At 39.5% G+C, this 23499-nt stretch overlaps 3 protein-coding genes across 4 annotated transcripts; 1 reads left to right on the top strand and 2 right to left on the bottom strand.

Moving 5' to 3' along the window:
- Positions 1-609: 609 nt before the first annotated feature.
- Positions 610-3756, bottom strand: LOC124183095 (retinol-binding protein pinta-like). 2 transcript variants are annotated; one of them, XM_046571123.1, is made up of 8 exons: positions 3647-3756; positions 2938-3105; positions 2318-2477; positions 2035-2187; positions 1827-1935; positions 1327-1437; positions 996-1098; positions 610-922 (listed from the first exon to the last, which is right to left on the bottom strand). In XM_046571123.1, the coding sequence occupies exons 2-8, from the start codon at positions 3074-3076 to the stop codon at positions 771-773; spliced, it is 927 nt and encodes a 308-aa protein (XP_046427079.1). In that variant the 5' UTR covers positions 3077-3105; positions 3647-3756; the 3' UTR covers positions 610-770. The 2 variants fall into 2 exon arrangements, with proteins under 2 accessions (XP_046427079.1, XP_046427078.1); XM_046571122.1 differs by having other exon boundaries at positions 2938-3119; positions 3647-3735.
- A 4202-nt stretch (positions 3757-7958) lies between these two features.
- On the bottom strand, positions 7959-13073 carry LOC124183100 (transmembrane protein 18). Its single transcript, XM_046571130.1, has 5 exons — positions 12731-13073; positions 10527-10644; positions 10365-10419; positions 9951-10044; positions 7959-9808 (listed from the first exon to the last, which is right to left on the bottom strand). Exons 1-5 carry the CDS (start codon positions 12791-12793, stop codon positions 9671-9673), a joined length of 468 nt encoding a protein of 155 aa, XP_046427086.1. The 5' UTR covers positions 12794-13073; the 3' UTR covers positions 7959-9670.
- A 2833-nt stretch (positions 13074-15906) lies between these two features.
- On the top strand, positions 15907-22255 carry LOC124183099 (retinaldehyde-binding protein 1). Its single transcript, XM_046571129.1, has 5 exons — positions 15907-16430; positions 18411-18751; positions 19801-19929; positions 20091-20325; positions 21471-22255. Exons 1-5 carry the CDS (start codon positions 16307-16309, stop codon positions 21500-21502), a joined length of 861 nt encoding a protein of 286 aa, XP_046427085.1. The 5' UTR covers positions 15907-16306; the 3' UTR covers positions 21503-22255.
- Positions 22256-23499: the final 1244 nt, after the last annotated feature.

Below are 23499 nucleotides of genomic sequence, written 5' to 3'. Positions count from 1 at the left end.
TATATCCATCCTGCACCTATGTATACACCGTCCTTGATCCTTTTCTTTGTATTCTCTTCTCGCGTTCGGGACCGAGTGAAACGATTCCGGGCGAAACGACTGTCGCGTTTTGCCGCAATATTGGCATCGATACACCTAAATCGAAAACGTTAACGTAAAACGGCGCGGATCGCAATGTCGGCTCGGTTTGGTCGGACCCTGTAAGGGTGGCGCGGCACGTGGCCGAAATGCGGCAACCCTATCCGTCCGCATCCTCGTCTCCCCCCCCCCCCCCCCCGCCCCCGACCCCCCTTCCTTCCCCCTTTCACCCTTCGAAAAAAGTACCGCCGCGCAAAAAGGAGCTTCGTGCAAGGGCTCATATTCCGGGAGCTCCGCGTTATTTACGGTTATGCTCTTCGGGGCTCCGGAGATCTCTCCTTCTCTTCAGTCGTAAGCGCTTTTCAATTTCACCTCTTTCTTTATATTGCCGGCGCAAACCGCAGGCCCTAAAAGTAGACAAAACGGAGGGGAGGGAGAAAAAAGAAACTTGGCAAAAGACAGCGACCGAGTCTTCTTCGCGAAATAAATTAGGGAGAACGGGAGTCGGAGAGAAGAAAAAATGACGAACGGTTCTGGTCGAAGTAGTTTAAAAAGAAATATACATACAAACATCGCCAGCTTGCTGAAGATAATCTTTTGCAAGGGATTTCGCGTACACTTGTTGTTCTTGTTATCAATTTCATACGTAACAACGTCTTCTGCTCTGTAGAAGTCGAAGAACTTGAGGAGGACTAATCGATGCTAAGCTTTTTGAAGCTGCCGTCCACCCCGAAGAGATCGGCTCCCGAAACCGGCTTCCCAGCTCGCTTCGATTCGTCGACGCAGAATTGAGCATCCTCCAGGAACCAGTCTCGTTTGTCCTGCACCTTTTGCTTCCATTCAGCTGTTGGAAAGTGATAACCAAGTTTACTAGAAGCGAAAAGATGATGCGGACAGTACTGGAGATTAATTCTCACCTGTCAGTTCCGCGATCGAGGGCCCGTTTCCGTTTAGATCAGACGGCAATATTTCCTTCGGGATGTGCTCGTAGAGGGTGTTCTGGTCACTGTGTATCAGAATCTGAACACAGTCAAGATCGGAGATGGATAGGTCAGAAAAGCGACTTGTAAGGTGGGGGTCAAAGTTCAGACATACCATTGTACCGAACGGTCAAAATTCCAAACTTTGACCCAACTTGGAAGACTTTAAACAAACTCGTCCAGAGCTTGAAGTAAACCCGAAAGTTGCCCCAAGAAGTTTACTGACAATTGATTTCGAGCACAGTCCTTGAGAAATGGAATTACTTACTCGGTTCTTCAGCTTCTCCTTCAGAAACAGCTTGAAGATGTTAAAGACCATGTCGAAGCTTGGTGGGAGGTTGATAAAATGCATACTCTTCGTCCTTAGAGGGTAAGCGTCCTGGTCAATGAAACATAGTAACATGAATACGAATTTATCGGTGCTTGAAAAAAATTTAACATTCCTAGCCCGATGACAAAGAATTCGTTTACATGGAAGTGGAAGTGATTATTCAACTGATTTTACATCCCCAGGTTAAAGTCAAGTGTGGTTTCCATTTCAGATTAGTCTCAAACACAGAAAGGAAACGGACTTTCCTTTCAAGAATCGCAACACATAATGATTAGAATCTACCGGAAGTAACTCCTTCCACCATCTTACGAACAGACCAAGCAATTTAAATTTAGATAGATTCGTGTATCAAGCACAGTTTCATTACCGGTAAAGGGTCGAATACCAAAGGGAAAATCTATCTCTGAACTTTTTCCTTAAAATAATGAACTGTTCACCTGGAAACAAGTCACCGCCTTCTTAACGGTTGCCGGAGTGAACTGACCGACGTGTTCGAATTTGCTGCCGGTCAAATCGAGGATTGTCTGCTGCCCAGCGATTAATGACCTGTCGAAAAAGATGCCGGAGGATATTATATATCGACCAGGTGAAGCCTTGACAAAAGTATCTTTCCTTCGGGGCTAAAATTGATTCTGAAAAACCCACCTGTCATCCTCCATGAGCATCAGGTCCATCACCATGTAGTTGACCCGCATTATGTCGAGGAAATTGTATTTGCTGGGATCGTAGCATCCTCCGCGAAGCAGGATTATCCTGGGACTAGTCGGGTCTTTCGTCGCCGGTAGCGGAAGGTAAATTCTGAAAATAATCGGTGAACAGTTGACTGTGTGCATACTAAAAATGCTAGGCTTACTGGCGTAATGGTAAAGTGAAGAGAATCGACGAGGTCTGGAGTTGACAAGACGACTTGATAAAAATGGTCACCCACCCTAGGTCAAGGAGCTCGTTGATTTTCGCCCCCTTCGGGTCTCTATCGGCAAACAATTCGGGCAGGTGGGTCCTTATCGTGTAATAAGCCTCGAGCTTCTGCTTCGTTACTTCCAGACTGTGCTTGCAGCCCCTCAAAAATGCCGCTATCCATTGCGGATCTGGCTCACCAAAGAGAAAGTAGTAAAAATTATTCTGGTATACACTTACGACTAATGGCCGAGGAAATCACGATGAGCTTGTGAAATCTTATGAACCTGGATACCAGAATAAAAAATCAGAATGCTAGCAATAATGTTATCTGCTCAGTTTCGGGGGCAAAGCAGCCGTCAGAACTTACCTACTGTTACTGAGTATTTATGTTGAACAATACAAAAGCTGTATGAGCTAAATTGACCATCAAGTAGGACCAGTGTAAAACCAGAGTCCTGCCAAATCGATTTTTATTTACAAACTTTTTCGGCCACAATGATTCTGCGAAATCTTTGACCTTCGTACAGTTCATGGTCAAGGACACGGTGACGAGCTTACGAAAACTTTTGAACTTGTGTACCATGTCACCGGATTTCCAAGGGTGCTGGACTACCGAATCAGGGTACAAAAAATGATAACGATTCCTACCTTCTCTAGCATTGATGTGCGGTTGTTTTTTGAGCCATTCCGTAATAATCTCGATGTGTTCTTCAATTTTCGCTTCATCCTCGCCGAGTTCATTCTTAGCGATGGCGTTCAAATCGTCGGGTAATTTTCTGATGCTCATTACGATGCGTGGGTCTGGATGGCTCGGATCTAAATAATTATGCCCATAAAGAGAAAGGCGAATTGACGGTTTATTATATCGTTACAGTTGACAAAGCACAAAGGAAACAGTATCTGATATTGCCTGTGGTGGCGACCGCGACTAAACCGCGTTATCGATAATTAGAATTATCACCGCGAGCCAACCGAATATTAGATAACTGGACAGGGCTCTGCCGGATCTCTGATTCAATGACTGGTCACATTGATGAGTGAGTTTAAAAATATAGAGCAAATCAGACGGGTTCGGTGATTCTGCGAGTCTCTCAAGAACGCGAACTTTAATCCAAGCGTGTACCTCGGTTTCCTCGTCGACGACGCATTACAATCAGACGCTCTCATCGTTCGCCCCGCCATTATTTTTCCTCTCAATTCTGTTCACCTTTTGTCTCGTTTCGTTATTGTCCTACACTATAGCTTCCGGCAATCGGCGAATCCGAGCGCCAATGAGGCGGAATTGTTTTCAGTGTTGAAAACAACAGCGTGCATGACTTTCGTCGCGTATATTCGCGAGATAAATTTTATCACTCACCTGATATCGGCACCCTGTCCCTGTCGGTCTTCGTTCAGTCCGTGCAGTTCGATGAACGATGTCAAACTCCTCATGCAGTACGACAATTGGCTGCGACGGACGTTTTACTGATTATCTTACCCAGATTAGGCTACCGTGATATATATAGCATATCTTTCCACCTACGCTGGATATATTATGCAATGTTACAGTGGGCGTATATAGGTATGTATACATGCATCGTGTTCATCTATCTTTACACCAACGATGACAGGGTTACGTCCAATGTCTCATCGCGATAAAGCTGTCTTCGGACAATAATTTTTAAAAAAAAGTGAAGAGACGAAGAGAATTTTCGTCCTTTTTTTTCAATAAACAAGACACGGAAATGTCTACAGGTTAACTTTTCTCACGTGTTTTGAGCCTCTCTCTTCCCTGGCTATTTAAGTGGGTGAATAATGAAAATTTCTTTATACATTTCTTACGATAATTTTTCGCAAACTCCAATCAAATCTTGTTCACGTAATTTGAACGTTTTAAGAGACCTTTTGTGAATATGCTTCAGGTATTAGCGCACAGAAGGTGATGATAATTACACAGCGACTTAATATCTGATTACTAATTGACCTTGTCAATGATTGATTTCCAATCAATGTAATAATATTAATTCCAACTTTCTTGCACAAGATTCTGTATACTATATTATAATTCTTTCTGTGAAGACACCTATAAACAACTTTGTGTAAAATCCGCCTCAATTCATTTATAAAATTGTAAGTATAAAGTCAGATTAAACAGAATAAATTCAGAGATTATTGTACTTTGAAATAAAATTTAAATAATACATGCGTATTTCAATGTGGTGAAAAATATTTCTTCACAAGAGGATTGATGATATTATGTTTTCAGGTCGTGCAGTTCCTACAATACTTGCTTAATTTAATGCTACAAATATCACACAAAAGAAGAACCGAAGCCAAAACGCAGGAATTAGGGAAGAAGCTGAAAAAAACGAGAATCGTGCAGTGACGGCAAACAAGATAGGAAAAAAAAAGTGAAAAAGTAAAGGAAGAAAGTGAAAAAGCGCTCCGTAATGTAAAAATTTGGGGAATTTGGGGTCTCTCGCGGGAAGCGAAGTCTCTCCCATAATATGTATGCATGTACAGCCGGCAGAGCTAAAAGAGAGGCGAATAGCGAGGCGGATGGCGTTATTGCGAAATACGGGGATCCTCTTGTCACGTCTAACCTATTCGTCAACGTGTTTCTGGATCTTGCGAGTGTGAGTCGCTGGTGTCACGCGGTCACCCTGCCATTTCCTTTTTTCCTTGCATTTTTCTTCCGTCGTTTTTTTTTCATTTTATATTCCTTGCCTTCGTTTTCGACGTTATTCTGCCTATTCATGATGAAAAAGACGAAAAAGGACCAAAAGAAAAGAACACCAGCTCTGCTCACTTTCCCTCATATTGCGCCCTGGGTGTTCATACAGGTTGTTTCCGAGTGAAGGCCGCAGTATGTTGGGTTGCCTACCACGTAGGAGAAGAAATATCGGTACGAGTGTTATCGGTCGGTAAGTAGCGCTTATAAAGTCCTCGCGAATAACCCAGGACTGCGCGTGCTGCCAAAATGTATGGGTTTGGCCAAGAAGTTGTTTTCTTCTTTGTAACCTATGCTAAAGCGATCGATTATCGCCTTCCGGAGTCACGTTAAACTGAACATACGAATTGACTCGACTGAAGTAATATTGGTAATTCGGTAGGTCTGTTTTACCGATATTTGTCACCCTCAGTGGTAGGCAATCCAACATACGGCGGGATTTACTCGGAAACACTCTGTACATGCATGCATGTGTAAATGAATGTATGATTATTATTATTATTGCTATTGATGTAAGCTACATTTGGAGGCCCGTGTACCTCGTCTCTTGATACAGGCATACATTGATACGAACGCATGTGCAACTATACGCCTGCCTTGAAAGAATTTCAAACGCTGTGTATAATATGCGTACGCGTATAGTCTGTTGGTAAATATATATGTATATATACACATTTGCGCATAGCTATATGTGGGAGCGAAATGCCGAAAAACTTTTCACATCTTGAATCTCAATGAGATCTCCATTATTATACCGCGGGGCTTATGCGCGGAGGTGAGAACTCGCGGTTTATAACTATATACAGCGGAACCGCAAATGCCGCTCTGCGACTCACATAAATCTACGTATTATATGTATAACCATGTTCTATACACTTCGGAAAAAAAATGCTGAAAAAAAGTTTGTGAATTATAGAATAAGTAATTCCATTTACGTAGTTCACTTAGCTTAAACCACATACGTATTTTTTTTTTTTTTTTTGGTACTGAATAAAGTTTGTTCACGGTTAAAATCGTTTACAATAAATATTAATTACGGTCAAATGAATTCACTTTAATCTGTTATATGTGCTTGCGGTTCGACTTTGATAATTATTTTGAACGCGACGAACTTAATTACGGCTAATGACTGTTCAAATAATTAAAATTTGTTGATTCAAATATACTCGTTCCTTTTTTATTTTATTTTCGGCCAGGCGACCGTTTGATGTAGAATTAACCAACTAACTCATTTATGTTTGACCGGAGGAAAAGGTTCGATTATATACGAAAAAAAGAAAAAAGCCAGATAGATTTACGAATTACTTCGTGGCAACGATCGTTCAATCACTAATTTAAATTTAAAAAAGAAGCCAATTGCGGTCGGAATATCAGACGAAAGGGAAAAATGAAAAAGTTCCGAGTATATTTTTTACATCGTTATATATTTCCGACAAAATCTATGTAAAATTCAACGAGCAGTGAAAAATATTCGTGTCGAGTTCGTTCTTTTGTTTTATTTTTCTTTCGAACACTGAGACGATGGGATTACCTGAAATGTGGAATAAACAGGATTCAGAAAAGCGAAACGTGGATGAGGGGGAGGGATAAGTTTGTTCTGAATGCGGTATTTATTTCTTGTCTCCTTTTTTCGCCTTTTCTCTTCTTGTCTTTACTCTTCCATGTATGGAAGATTCCCTGCTCTATTTATATACGTATACCCGCGTATGTACGTACGTTGCAAACATGGATATGCGCAACCCCCAAATTCCTATCTCCGTTGCAGGTTTGCTGGCGAGGGTTGCAGAGCCAAGTCAAGTCGTCGCGACGCTTGCCGCATCGGGGCTGCACGCTTATTGATGATGCCAAGTTTATTTTCGTGACTTAAAGCGCGCTGGGCTAACGTCGTAAATCTTCGAGGCAACGGTGACTTTGTAAAAGCAAAGATACAAAAGAGAGAAAGAAACCAGCGCAACAAAACGTAAGAAGGAAAAAGTAAATAGAATATCGATAAGTGAAAAACTGTACACCACAGTACGCTAACGTTTCATGTCAGTTTTCACACGTACGTGTAAATTGTCTGTAAACTACGAGATTCAGATCGAATTGATTGTTGTTTCGTTATTTTTGTTTGTTGTTGGTTACATTTTATAAGTAATTTTTTTTTTTATATTTTTTTTACTGGAGTGAAAAACAGGAAAAATGAGACTCGGTTGACTCAATCGCGCCGATATTCTGAAATATGTGTGGATTGATACAAGTGTGATAGAAGCTTGTAAAAAATGTACTTATTGCAATGTATTGAGAAGCGTTGATTTGATCGTAGAACAGATTTTTTGTCCCATTCAATAACGAAGCAAAAAAAATACCTCCGTTACCAACAATCCGATGAATTGATTTCACCGATAACTTGAACGAGTGAATTGAAAAAAAAATAAAACACAATTCGGTTTTCTAGATTTTTAAATTATTTCGAAGTAATCGCAACAATTACAATCATATTATTAATTATCGAAATTTTAAGTAAAATTGTTTACTATTTGGTCAAATCGCATTCTATCTTACGTACAGTTGCCATCTTACGTACAAGAATGTTACGCATTGAATCCACCATCGGTACTTATTTACAGTTGGTAAGGAGTTTTCTCGAATGATACAGAAGAATTATCTGATCGATATAGCTAAAGATTATTAAAAGTTGTATTTCAGCAATCAAGTCTCACGGAATGAATATCGTTCATTATTCAGAGAGGTGTAGAATTTTGTTTTTTTAATTTGAATGTCAATTTTATTTGTGACATAGACTATAGTATTATTATGCCGTTCAAATGGTATATAAAAATAATGATAACACCAAAAATAATAAAATCAATGCGAAATCATTTATTCACTTGTGCTTCATCTTTTCTCACTGAAACGAACAGAAAACAATAGCTGAAGGTGACCAGGTTGCGATTGATAAGAAAGAAATATCTACAAATTTATATCTGGCACATTTTTAATACCTAATACGGGTTATTACAAATATTTTGTTACATAATTTTGTAAGGCTTATAACAATAGCAGTGACATATGTATCATATTTAATACAAATAGATCTTTATGATTGCAGTCGGATGGTTTACTGTTGTCAAGGCAAGGCAAGAAAATGCGTGATGAGTAAATTTACAATACATAATATAATATTACACTAGTAATCGTAGTAACAAATAAAACAAAAGAAATTAAGGGAAATGGGATTGTTGATACAAATACAATTTTTTTTAATTCTTCCGTGTTTCCAAATATTATCGCGAGATCGTCTAAATCACCACATCGATCATCCACTCCTAATACAATCACATTATACAAATATTGCAGCGACAAATACATTATAGGTAGGTCGTATCGTATTTATTATCACACGTGACCTATTAGTATAAATATACATATGTATACATAAGTACATTCCCCTCTTTACACATTCGCGCAAACCTTTTGATAAAATAAAGAGTACCATCTTAAACTCCGTAATAGAGTTCAGTGAAAATACTTCTGTCCGTCTATTGGTTTATTCATTTTTTCTTCGTAACAAACAATCATACACGAGAAACAATCAGCACAGATAAACATCAACTAAGTCCATTCTCTCACAGAAACAAATCCAAATTTTCTACAGAGCAAATAAAAAGAACTTTGATCTCATATCGTATTATATAAGTCACGGGAATGTATGTGCAGATAATTTATTATGCAGATGATTTGTAATTATTTTTATAATGCGTATAAAATATTATAAGCGAAGATGAAAACGAAATGACAAGCATTCAATCCGTTAACGATATTAAGCATTTTCGTCCAAACTTACAAATATGCAAAGCTTATAAATTGTACACGTGCACGTGGAATATTAACGCGCTTAATTAAACATAATTAATTAATCGACGCGTTATAACGAGTCAAATTAAATCGCGTAACAACTTCGCAGGAAAGACAGTATTCAGAGAAGTCACTAATACGTCTTTCGATTTGCCTGTTTATTCCGAATTCACCATACTCTACCAGAACTAGGCAAACCAAGAACGACTTAATATCGAAGAATCACGCTCGTGATCAAGCGAACGCTCGGACAAAACTTGCAAGCTGGATGACTCGCTAGGCCGTCATTAACGTTTCAGATATCATTACTGTGTTTCTATTTTCAAATGATCAACTAGGTTGCAGGATATATTCAATCCGTTGTGATGTCACTGTATTTACTTTTTCGCCTTAATATTATTATTCTATTTTTGTTAATTTCCTTCCGTAAAAAGCGTAGAAAGAAATTGAAACGCGACTATAAGTAAGCATTAGTTTGTGTGTCGAAAATTTAATTCATGATCGCGACACGTGCAGACGCAAAGATTCATTCTTCTTCACCTGATTCGAAATTTCTCTCACTCTTCCTTTCTCACCCGCAAAAAATTATCAATATATAATACACACACGCGCACACATCGTTCGTCTTCTATATTTTACAGTAATTATCATCAGTATGCATAGATAATTATCACGTACAGTACCTATCTTCATTCTCGTCAGAGAATATAATCGTCGTCTATTAATATCGTATCGTACCATTTCTCGATGTAGATAGGCGTTGACTTCCTTTATCTTCCTTTTTATCTCTCATACAGTTATGCATCATATCTGACTAGATTTTTCTTGCGCTCATTACTCCTGTTTCTGTCGCGTTGATTTACCGTTCGTGTTTGTCGAATCACCGTCGCCAAGACGATTTCTTGTACGCTCCCTCAGCTGAGCTCTTGTTAGCCTCGTCATCAACTGGCTGGATTGATACAACCAACTAGCCTGATAGCACAAAAATATCTGTTATTTATATTGTTTAATTCGAGAATCAAATTTTCAACATTTCTCTAATTGGATGAAAGTGTCGGTCAATTCAAGGATGACGGTGGGATTACTTACAAATATAGAACTGTGCAGTACTTACTATCATAATCATGCAGTTCATCAGTATTGGAATGGAGAATACAATGGAAATGAAAAGACCCTTGGAGTCAAAGTATTGTTGTCTTGAGAATACCCTTCATTGAAAAAACAAAAAAAAGGGTCAGTAGCGAGAATGATGATCATTCGAAGAAATTGAAAACTTGCTAAAAAATATCGCAATCAAGTAGATCAAAATGATTCTGTCATTTGTGCCAACCTTGTTATATATTTTAGACGTTACCTTTAAACATTTCTGATAAACAAAAGTAAGGAAAACAAATGTCTGAATCGGAAAATAAATATTGCGGTTGGATTACAATTAAAACAAACAAACGCAGCCAACGTTAAGTTAACTTTAACCACTATTCGATGACGAAGTGATTATTTGTGAAGTAATATTGAATTTTATACTCACATCCAATTCGTGGCAGCAGCCTCGTTAATACTTTCGGAAAAATAAACAAGGAGAACTGTAAGAAGATAAAGATTAATGTTAGAGGAATTAATTAATATCACGAAAAACAATGGTGAACGTATAATTTTTTAAACATTTTATTTTGTTTTTGCATCATCTTACGCAATATGAGGAACAGAAGTATTTGAAAATTTGCATGATTTCTGGTCATCAGAGCGGTCGTTGTTACTGCTACGTGAAACGTCAGGAGGATCGCTAGCCACGGATCCCGCCATTCGATCTGCAACAATCGTCGGGAAAGAAAACTTAACTAATAAGAATGCAAAATTTGTTCCTTGTTTCATGTTTCCACCTCTCACTTTGCCTTCTTCTTTTCGTATAATTCCGATGCTCTTTCTCGAAGTATCATCAAAAACCAGAATTTCGTCCATCGATAGATTTTTTATTACTTTCATCGATGAGCTCAGAAGTTATTGACGAATATGACGAAATTTTCACGGCCATTTATTTTTTGTTCTCAAGTATTAACTTTGTAGAAAAATAAAATTCACAGTTTATTTTTGTACCGAGATACATAAGAATTAAAAAATAATCTGGAATAAAAATGACTAACGAGCTTCTGCAGACTCGCGTCTGGTTATCGTCTGGTTATTTAAACGAATATAAAGAGACTTTGTATGAATGCATGCGTATGCAAGCAAGTGTTTCAATTTTGCACCTGATACAAAATACTGCGATGCAAATTTTGAGAGTGGGAGAAAGAGAAAAATAAGAGTATCGGTATAAATTGTATGCAGGGCACCGAGGGCAATAAGAAGCGATAAAACAGAGACGCGTTTTTCACTGTGGATGAATAATTAACCACCGCTTCGACGGTGTAAGGCTGCCTGCTCCCGCCGGTCATTCCAATTGCTAATTTTAACCTTTGAGGATGAACTATCATCACCTTGTATATGCCCAGCATACACTCACTCAGGTTAAAAGCATTCTTCGTAGTACATTTACGGCACAATGAGGATACGACGGTGGATTTGAAAACATTTTTTTTTTTTCCAAAAAAGAATGCCTTGTTGTTGTATGACTTTCAAATATCGAAAAGTTTCAGGTATGGTAGAGAAGACCCTAAACTGTAAATAGTCCAACGGGCTATTGTTGTTTATCATTGTTTATAATTTTGTTGTTTAGCGACATCGCAATGCGGTGGTAGCCTTGTTGATCAATCCAAGATAGCCGTGGGCGCGAGAGAAGCGGAATCGTAAAATAAATACACAAACGGACTGTCAGACACTTGATACGCATCGTTATTTGATAGTGTACAAGTAATTGAATGACTGGAATCGAACGCAATGAGAAATGACGACATTGCAACTGCAGTTGAATGGTTTTTTGTGAAAAAGTTATCATCCATTTTGGGCAGAAAATCAATTAAGTCTTTGTAGGAATTGCTTCATCAAATATAGCTTCCAGATCGAAACAATCAGGACAAGACCAACTTCGTATTATGAGAGCCTTCTGAAAATTGGCTGAACATTATATTTTTCTGCACACTGACAATTGCACTATTAGTTCTTCATTCGTAAGTGCACAAAAATTAGCGTTAGCATGATTCTTTGTAGCATTGCTACCCGTCATTTTTAGTTCCTGATAATCGACTTAATGATCGGCGATGACTCAGTAATTAACCATAATCGATACTGCTGAAACCCAGTGGACGCGGATCATAGAAAAATTGATTTGGAACTTGTGAGGTGACTTTTTGGAGTGTCTTAAGTGATTAGAGGAACCCGTAAGTGGAATTCTACAAAACCGCTGATTTTTTTTTTTTTTTACGTGATTTTGGATGAGAATTTCATTTGCGGGTCCCCTAGTGTTTCAATACCAGAGCATTCGACGGTGTAGAAAAATTAGAGGATTTATGGCCACAGAGATTTGAATGACCCTTTTTCGCGTTGAGATACGTAGACTTACAATTAGATGTTTGAAGATATATACGACAACATCGAAATCAACCCGGGCACCTCCTCAAGTACATCAAAGTTGCGTTGCCAAAACGTGTTTACATTCTACCAAAACAACAACCTGAACGTTTTTTTTTAATGAAAAGGACGTCTTTCCCAAAATACGGAATCTTGATTGAATACGTCCGAGAGACAGAGAGGAAAAAAGAAGATTCCGAGTGATAGGAAAAGCTCTGAAACGGCGAACAACAAACAGATGCAGGACTGACGGATTGGCTTGAAAAGCCAGAGAGTCAAAGCTAGAGAAGCAGAAAGGCGTTCCCTTTCATCTGTAGAAGCCGGAGGATGATCAAGCTCCTGAATACCTCGTGGGAAAATGGCGTTTCGGATGACGTAGGTGACACTTACGCTCTGAAGGAAGGGCCATACGCCGTCGATAGAGTCCGTCGCGATGAACTGAGGTGCCGCCATTGCCGGGTGTCTTACTCAAATCGAACTGCAGGTCTTGAAAGGCGGTTTCGTTCAACCTGCTCCGTCGCTCCAGACAGCCACCAGCAAGCCACATACATGTGCCCACGACTGGTCAGCAGCGCCGTTTCGATTATTACCCCCGAAAGCTGTGCGGCGAACTTTTTGACTCTGTTTCAGACTCGAGTCACACAGAAGCCTTAAAACCGGCCGACGACACGTTATATCGTGGTTATATTTCAACGACGCAAACGCCACGCGCGATGCACAACAAGACTTGACTCAGTCGGCCTTGAGTTGCGACATCTTTTGTCGGAACGCTGCATTGACGAACCCTTTGGCGGCTTGATCAGAGACGCCGTCCGTCCGGTTCAACGTTTTTAAAACACTGGAATCTACTTTTGCTCTATGCTCAACTCCGCCCGACCGTCACGCAAAAAACAGAAGACGACCGTTGGACAAACGCCGACCGGCGATGGATCATTCACTTTTACCGACTGTTGGTACTTACCGACAAAGTTTTTACTCTCGACTCAATGTTTTCAAATTTGTGTGTATTTTCTTGGATTGAAACTCTTAGAGCATATATACTATTGGACGTACTCACTGATCTCTATACGAAACTGAAATTCTTCCGAATGATGGCTTGTCAGCCGTTTTTTAAAGACATCCTTTTGACATTAAGATATATTTTCAAGGTAAAAAAATTTGTCATAAGATCTATATCGATCACTTAAGAGGGTGGACTTCGATATTTGGAGATACATACATCAATGTCGAAATCGACCGGGGCACCCCCTTAAGAGATCATCCTCGTGCAACGGGTTTAAAAATAGCTGATTTGCGCGATTTTTTTTCAATGATTAAAGTATCCTAATTAATCTGATTTTTTTTTATGTCAAATGAAAACACTCATGAAGAATGGAGAATAAATTTTTAACCTTAATTGTATTTATCGATTAAAACTTATTTCATAACGTTGAAAATGACTTCGTAAAAAAAGGTCTCCCCACGGTGGACACGGTGGTGGTCGTAAAAATGATCTGAAACAACATTTGTAAAAAGATTATTAATCAGTATGAAAGTCGCTATATTGCTATGGAGATTTTTTTCTAATCAAAATTGATAAAATGGCAGAGGTTTGAAAAAAAGTATCGAATTTCGTCTACTTCGCCGACAGTTTTTCGTTAAAAAAATATGAAGAATATACAAAAAAAAGCTTCCACGTCAAGATGAAGAATGGCGTGAAGAATGATGTACCCAAATTTAAAACAGATAGCTTGGAAATTTTTCTTTTGTGAGCATACACCGTTTTGAAAAACTACGTTACTAGAAAACCGTTAATAGAAATGTAGAAAAAAAAATAAATAAAATGACCGTTTAAAAATTTATTTTCCGTTCTTCACGAGTGCTTTGATTTGATGTGAAAAATCAGACTGATTAGCGTATTTGAAGAATCGAAAAAAGAATCGCGAAAATCAACGATTTTTACCCGTTACAGTAGGATGATCCTTTCAACGTCTTCTTGACGACTTTCAGTTTCGTTCTGTTATTACAGTTTCCATCTTACTCAACATGCTGAACGGTTTCACTCAAGTATCAAGTCAATAGCATTCCAAAGCGCCAAGGCCTGCACATGCATTCGATGCAAAAACGCGAACGTATGCTACATGATTCAAAACTTTAAATTTCATCGTGAAATCCTCAAAAAATTGCGAAAAAGTGTTTCGACTGAATCATCGTTGAATAGTGGAAGTTCATGAATACAAGCATTCAAAAATATTGATGTACGACGAAAGGACTAGTTGCGTTCAAATACTATAACAGCCAAATTTGGGAGATCCCAACAAATAAACTGCACCTAGCTTGTCATATCATGAATCGCATTGAAAGATTTATTCAAGGAACGATCGTTCGATAATGGGGGTATTTTTTAATCGGTGAACACTTTTTATACAGTTGAGAGGTTTGTTCAGATCGCTTCTATTCAATATGCACCTCGTCCAGTACTCATTACACGTGATATGATTCCTAACCTAAAATTATCACATTGTAAACTTAATCTAACACGTGTAAATAGGTAGTTACACATATCTGAGTAAGATTTGCAGGCGGGTCGATCAAGATCTCAGATCACGATTGATTGCCAAATAATAGTGTCGTATTCAGTGCAGAGCATGTACCAAAAGTGTCGAGTTGCGAAAGTGAGACTTCGGTCAATACACTCTATTCAGTTTATTTTGGTATCCAACACATGATTGATACAAAATGCCATTCGATCAGTTTCAGCATCATGCTTCGATGGAATACTTGCACACCTGTGAAAACACCTGCCTCTGTTGGACTCTAACTGCGCTGTGCAGACGCAAGTCAAGGTCAGCTTCGACGCTTATTACCACTGATTATGTTCGCTGCTCAAAGCAGTGACAAAAAAGATGAGTGCATTTCCACTGGACTCTCGGGATAGTTCAATTCTTGGTCTCATTAACATTCACCTGAATTTTTCAATTACGGCAGCTTCTCCAAACGCTGATACTGCATAGAGATGCTGAGTGAGATTGGATTAGGTTAGGTTAAATTACTTTTTTTGCCATTCATTCGCTGGTTCATTCGCCTTGTCTATCAAGTCCCCGAATTTGTTTTATTAAAGATATAAATAGAACGTGGCTAAAAAGTGATCAGGGTCATCATCCAAACCGCGGTGCTGCTGATCTTTGGACACACGAAAGTGATAAAAAGCTGATCGTTGAAAGTCACTGGGCGACGAGTCAACGGCTCTTATCAATGTCCATGCCCTCCTCTCGATCCCTCTCTCACTCTTGCTTTTACCCAGCTATACATAGTCAGGCAGGTCAGATGTGCCTTGTCTTATCCTCGTTATCGGTGCCACATATGAGCACTCAAACAATCGCGTATCCGCACACATACGAAGGTTACGTAAATATGTGTCTGTCTATGAAGTTCAATGACAGGTTCGCCGATACTCTTACTCCCCAAATTTGGGTCATGGAAATTTCCGAGTGCACTGGGTCCAACGAAAATGGGACTCTAGATTCGCAGTGAGCACGAAGCTCACATGTCACAATTCCCTGGACATTAGCGACCGTGAGCAGGGAACGACATCACAGTCATCGCAATGCAGTGTCGGCATAAAGAGTGAAGGAAGACTGATCATTGTACCACTCGGGGCGAATGGTGCTGGAGTTCTTTATCGGTGCTTGACTATAAATCGTGTTTAGAAGCAGTAGTCATCCCGGGATGGTGAAGTCGTGGATGATCGCAGTTGACGGGGCTGTTATACCTACACATCGACGGCCGGTGGATTGGACTTTGACTGGTCAAAGATTAGAGTCGCGTTGTATCGCGAGAGATGGTGGACAAGAAGAGGCGTCAGACTCGACGACCGCCTCGACATAACGCAGATAAATCGCGCTCCTCACAACGCGAGCATCACTCGAAATTCACCCTTGGCTTAACGCGGCGCTCAGTCAAGACACGCCAACCCCAAACTAAACAATGGCGTTCAGGCTCGAGGAGGACCCCATTGGACCGGAAACGCAGGCACTTGCTCTCAGCGAACTCAGGGAGACTGAGGAGAACAAGAAGAATGGCATCGAAGCCCTCAGAAAGCTCCTTGAAGGTAGGTTTTGGCCATTTTTTCCCTTTTTTATGAACCGCGATGAGTTGACCCGTTTCATTTCTGAAAATCCATCGCTTCGATCAGAGTTGAATCAATCGATAACCGTTCCTGATTTTTATATGTTTAATCATTATTCACCCTGAAAAACCCTTCTGTTGACCATGGATAACCTAAGATGTTGGAATTCGCGACTGGATCATTTCGTTTTCGTAACAATCAGACTGTACTGTAGTTGAAGTAGAATCGTCTCTACCTACCGGCAGATTGGGGACTTTGCTAGTAGATCATTCTCTACCCTGAAGAGTAACTTTGCGGTTTTGACAGAAAGTGGAAACTCCGGTAGACGTAAATGCGCGAGCATTCATTGAACCGTGTCTTCAGGTTCACGATCAAAATGACTTTCTTCTACTTTTTACCTTTATTCTTTTACTAATTAATTTATACCCTGAAGAAATGCACAACGATTCCAGAAAATGTTTGAGATTGGGGGGATCAACTTACAGTAATACGATCAGTTTTCTTTCAGCATGTACAAAACAGAATATGATCGGACGCGTTGGAATTGCGCAGGCAGCTTAGTTAAATTGTATACTAATAAAAGTTTCGCATTATCAGAAGCAATATTGTCGTGGTTCGTGAAATATGTATATTTGTTAGTGATTTCGGGCACAAGAAAAGGTGTACCTAAATTGTGAGCCGTGCACCGAGTTGACATTCACGGATTTTTGATAATCGAACTGCGCTGATAAGATAAATTAAAGAAGTGTGTAATAAGCATATCACGGAGTGGCTCTCCACGAACATACCCAAAGCGAATAATTGTGCATGTCGTATTTAAATCCGGTTGCATAATATCAGCACGAAATCCAGAGTCTTGCAATGTCGAAAACTCTAGTAATTGGGCTAGTCAGGAAAACAGCAATTCAGGCATAATTGATTGTTGACTTCATATGTGCTCAATTGAGTAACCCAATCATTGTTGGAAAGAGAAGGAAACGAGTGGACGAATAAAGTAGGAATATCTATTCGGAGGCACAGCTTTCAAAAAGACTAAATATTCGAATACAGACTGTTCGTGAAACGAATATTTCACCCTGAGAAGCGGCCGTACGGCTTGAGCGATAATAACTGGCTGCAACTTCGGAGCATCTACAGCGTTTAGGGTCAAACTTCAGAATAGATAAGCCGCGTTATCGTGTTTTCCCACCCCGTTCTAGTTTTCGATACGCAAACCTGTTTGAGGAATGAATGCAACTAAAAGAGCTGGATCCACTATCACCACGAACGCACAGTCTCTCGACTCCAAAACAGTTCGCGCCATTCTTTCTTTGTTGATCATCTTGGCAAAACCAGATAGACAATGGATTATGCTGAGCTCAGGAAAGAGGGAGAGAGAGAAAGAGGAAGCAATCATCGTTGGAGTTTCTCAGCCTAATTTGGATCCGTTTTGATACACGCGAGGCACTTTGCGATGAATCGCAACACGATGGCTTACGAATGCTTCGCAAGGTCGATCGTCATGCGAACGGAATGCTTGGGTACGCGGGGCGGATGAAAGATGGGAAAAAAACGATGCTAAAAATTTAACTACTGCCAACGTGCACCGCATATTTATTCATAAGATTTTTCTCATTGTCAATGCGAGCTTGTGCGACAGCTCCAAACTCCAAACATCTACCTACTGCACCTCTACACTGATACCGCAAAGCCAAATGAGCTTTGTACCGAGTTGCTGTAATCAGTCCGTGTCTCTCTTTCTCTGTTGCACAAACATCACGGACTATGTATCGAAGCGACAATGAAAGGCGCGATTGTGTGTCATACAATGTTTTTGCAGATCTGTATCGCGGCAAATAAGTGTCACATAAACATAAACATCGCAGCTGGATCACATGTGACTACTGGATCAAACCGCTTCTCAAGCATATTTTTTCCAGTTACTCGTCTCACCATATTCTTCTACTTCGTCTCTTTCCGCAGGTGACAAAACGTTATTTTTCAACACGGAGGACGATTTCCTTGTCATTTTTCTTCGACCGTGTAAATTTTACCCGGACAGCGCTTTCGCGCTAATGAAAAGAGTCGCCGAGTTCAAGGAGAAGAACGCCGCTCTTCTGGAAAACCTGATGCCTCAGGACGAGAGGGCGGCCTTCATCGAGAGCAACGTCGTCAACGTTCTGAAGGGCCGGGACCACAAGGGCAGGCGAGTACTCCTCGTAAATGCCGGAAAGTCTTGGGACCCGTCCAAGGTCAGCGCCGATCAGTTGTTCAGAATCTTCTATCTCATCCACGAGGCCGCCATGCGAGAGCCCGAAACGCAGGTGAGATTTTTATGACCAAAAACTGAAAGGGGGAAGGGACCAGGATGACCTTCTCCTTCTCGCAAATGCTTAAATCATTCTTCATCATTGTTATCCGTTACACGGCTTTACGATCTAGTCAAAGTACAGAAATTTATACAGTAAGGCTATTGATGGTAATCCGCTTGATGAGTGATGGGTGATCAACTATTGATTCTGAGCTTGCACCTTGCACCTCGATAAAACTACGTACGTCTGGACTCAATTCTGGTGTACAGTGGCGTGCAATTGTTATTATTATACAGACAATTCAGCCTTTTCATTTCATGAATTTTAGACATGAGAATATTGAAATTTGCGCAACGTAGAATACATTTGCAAGTTTTTTTTTTTTTTCGTAGACCCCACTTTGGTACACAATTATCGTTAACATCAAAATGTAATCTGTATCACAGTAATGGTAGAATTTCTGTCTTACCAATAAGCTCAACAAAACGTATTTCACACTTGTTCTACTCTCCTCAGAAATGATATCTCTTCAAAATTTGGCAAGTGATAATGACCTCTACTATCACTGCTATGTCATTAAGAGAAATATAAATTATGTATATGAACCATATATTCACAGCAGATTTGCGCTCGCTTTGAAATTTAAGTATATTATGCTGTTTGTATTTTTCATCGGTATCTAAACCTTCACTTACAATCAGTGACCACATACAAAAGCAATATCTTACTTACACAAGAGAGCGATAATTTATAAAACGACATGTACAGCCGAATTTTTTCGTAAGATAACAAACCAGTCGATGCAATGGACAGATTTTGTTTTAACGAATGCAAGTCGAAGTTCCGAATGGCTTTAGTTTTGAATTTACACCGTTCGGTGTTTTCAATTTCCACCGTTTGATATTGTTACGATTCAAAATCTTGACTATACGGTGTTTCTGCCATTCGAAATTTTGACTATTGAGAATTCCGACTATTCGGTACGATACTTTCTCTGAACTTTCACCATTAGGAATTTCGACCCGCACCTGAACCCCAATTTATTTCCTGGTCTTCTTCAGGTTCGAGGTGTTGTGGTGATAATGGACTTCGACGGGCTGACGATGAAACAGGTCTTGGCGTTGTCGCCGACGTTCAGCATGCGACTGCTCACCTTCATCCAGGACGCGATGCCGCTGCGTCTAAAGGAGGTCAGACAAGTCGTAGCCGGCTGTTTTCCCCGAACCATCGGGGTCAACGGTCTCCATCCCACGTTCTTGAGTCGCCGATGCAGGCTAAAGTCTCGAGTCCAATAGCCGTACCAAGTGCGGAGAGACGTTGTAAAGCGTAACTGACGGCGGTCCTTTTCCAGGTTCACATAGTCAAGCAACCGTTCATCTTCAACATGGTCTGGAAGATATTCACGCCGTTCATCCGGGAGAAGCTCAACTCCAGGATGTACTTCCACGGTAGCAAAATGGCCTCGCTTCACAAGCACCTCGACCCGAGTCACCTGCCAGAAAACTACGGTGGCAAGTTACCCGCCATTGACTACACATCCGCTGATTGGTACCCGGTTATTATCGAGAACGAGGATAAGGTGAAAGGTTGGTATCAAGCCACTCGTCGTTGAATCGTCAATGTCACGATCACCGAATTCGCAGCCGAAGTTAACGACCAGTTAGTCGTTAGCTCGCTTCGTCCCAAACCTAAATATCACCATCAGTCGTCAACAAACTTTCAGACTCGTTGAATTTCCGATACGCGAGCTCCGATCATTCTCCAATTCTGCAAACAATAAGCATTTCAAGTTAGAGCATAGAAATATTGTGATGTTTTTAAATTTCGAACATTATTGGACTGCGATAGTTGGAACTTTACGAAGTTTTCTCGACCAGTGTTGATAGTTGATGTCAGTTCAACGATTCAACTTACAATCTGACCGACAGCTTGACAGTTGCTTTTCCAGGACGTAGTTAAACTTTGGATTCTAATGTATATCACAGTATTCCACCAGTACATTAAATAATTTCCATCCATGTCACTGCGAGTTTCTTGGGCCATTGTTTGAAAAAATGCAACTCTAGTGTCTTTGAATATTCAATATTTTCATCTTGTTACAATTCGTAGTTGAGTTCATTGCCTCGTGAGTCATGCAAAGGGAACTGTAAATGTCATTGAACCTAGTATTTGATTTCGCAATCAAACGTTTATTTACGCCCAGAGCCATGACGGATTCCGAGTAAGATTAGGACAAAGCTGTCAAATAAGCACTGTTTTAAATGCTTGACAAACATGCAAAATTTCCTCATAAACGTTTCGAGTTTTTCCGAGTTATGAATTAAACGGTTTAATCTTGCGGTCAACCGAGGATTGTTATTTTTCCACATTATTTCTTTGGATTGCTTTTAACGAAGCTCTATTTTCTCTACAATGTAAATATTACAATGCGATATTATCGCTTCGTGTCACGTCAGCCATGCAGCAACGGTGCTGCCGTAATCACTCATTTGATTATAGCCCCCACGACTATATCTATGTTTAGTAGCCTATGTATACATGTATTTCACAAAATGAACATCCTGCAATGACGGTTCAAACAAAGCGATACTCTAATCACGCCGTCCTGTTTACATAATTAGACGCGAACTCATTGTGTACCCTCGATTATAGTTTGTTTATTTAAAAAAAAAAAATAATTATCCGGCTTCCTCTTTTTTGGAAATTCATTTCTTTTTTCTTTTTCTTTCAGAATGGAACAGCTACGGTCTTCGAAAAAACTAATAGCGGGACCAAGAGACTGACAAATTTGTACCTTAAGTTATAACGCACAATTTCAATCCAGTATAAAGTATCTCGATATATAATGATATGTTACACCGTACTTTTATACTTGTATTTAGGTGAATAATTAAATAGGCATACGCGAGCTAGAAAGAAATGTGGAAATTCGAAAATAAAATTTTTATTTTGCATCAGCTTATGCACGTGAAGGAAAAATGAAAACAAAATTGCGTGTGAATTTTTGTTATCGATTTTTCTATTTAGTCTAAAATTATCGCGTTGATAGGTAATTGTTTTTAGTGAACTTTGGAATCAAAAATTTGTGACTGTATCCTATACATGGCTAACACACTATTACAAAAATACTGTATTCACTGTAAAAAAACTTTTTTAAATGAAGCACAGCAAAGCAATCCTCTAATCAACTGGTTTCAGAATGAAACGTTGTAACATTTATATATATATATTTTTTTTTTTTTTGACTTTTAGATTTGAATTCTTTCAGAAAAATTCTCTTAATTTAGACCCCGATTATCAGCTATTGCTGTTGCCATGCTACTCATATTCGGTTTAGTCCAGATTACTCGACTTTTTGCTTGAAAGCTGTTCGTATTATTCTGTGGGTAATAATTCGCTGATGGGTAACTTGGATTTGGTAACCAACAGTTGGCTCCATCCGCCTTCTAATTTTAGTATAGCATATTAGTTTGTCCTCGCTGTCGCTGAAAATTATATTTGTACTGACTTTCGTTATTTTGATAATTAATTCCTTTCACCTTTAAATACGATTGTTCTTTATTATTCGATTGAAAATTTTGTCGCTTTTATCTGTGTCTTTTTTCTTGGGGTGAATCTACTTAACGGAGTGCAATTTCAACTACATTGTTGTCTGAGAAATTTATCGCTACTAAAATTTCTTACACTTCTATTGGTATTTATTGAATTATACTACAGTTCATCTCACATTCAGTTAATTTGGGTTCAAAATATTGCGCCTACTTCGTTTATTTCAAGTAAATAAGTCTGCAAACTATTTTCATGCGCTCTATATCTACGCGACGACCACCGACTTTTTTCTTATATTCTAATCGCATCTGAACAATGTTCCTTGAAGAAAAATTCTTTAAATTCTGTATATGTTTCAAATCGCATTCTTCTATTATCTAACCATATTTTCGCTCTTCCCTCGAATGCTCCATGTACTCCTAATATTCTTTGTTCTACGTCTTTGTTAATTAATTCTCTAGGATTTGCATTATCGTCACCAGAAAATTTTGGTACCTTAATTTCTACATTAATTGAATGTAATTGATTTATCAAACCTCCCAAAATTCTGCCATCCTCCTCCACCTGTCTCGGTTCTGACTCCCTTGATATTAAACGGTTTGTTATTTGAGGTTGCCGCTAATTCTCCAATTCCAGTTTTTTCAATTCTGTCAACAAGTTCTCCAGTGACCTCACTGTCGTAACCTTTGCTCTAGTTCCGCTCTATGTTTTGCTACCTTTTGCTCCTCCGGTTTTAATCTCCTCCTTTCCTCAGCTACTCGATCACTCGTCCGCGAAATCAACCGTGAATCATTTTCAGTTCTTTCGTCATTTACTGAGTATGCCATGATTACGTATTTGATCTGTCGTCCACTTCTCGTAACTTTTGGCCTATCGAGTGGATTTATTGTTAATTTTGGCATACAGTAAAATTTTTAAAGTGTGTAAAGTTAAAACTGGATATGCGAATGGTTTTTCATCAAATTAACTCGCATATATTCATGTATCTTTGGCATACGTCCCCGTCACGTGACACTTGACAGACACTATGAGTCAAATTCCCTTTAGTACAACGCTAATTGCGAATCCTTGAATCCTTGATCAGAGCGTGCTGCAAGGAATAACTTCATCGATAACAACAGCACAGAGTACCGCCGTGAACGGATAGCAGTAATTAATTCCAGCCGAAGAGGGCATTTATACAATGAGAGCGTCGAGGTGGAAACTTAAAG

This window comes from Neodiprion fabricii, chromosome 5 (genome assembly GCF_021155785.1).
Source record: "Neodiprion fabricii isolate iyNeoFabr1 chromosome 5, iyNeoFabr1.1, whole genome shotgun sequence".
NCBI lineage: Eukaryota > Metazoa > Arthropoda > Insecta > Hymenoptera > Diprionidae > Neodiprion > Neodiprion fabricii.
Note: the sequence above shows the minus strand (reverse complement) of the source record. Positions and strands in the feature narration are given on the sequence as shown.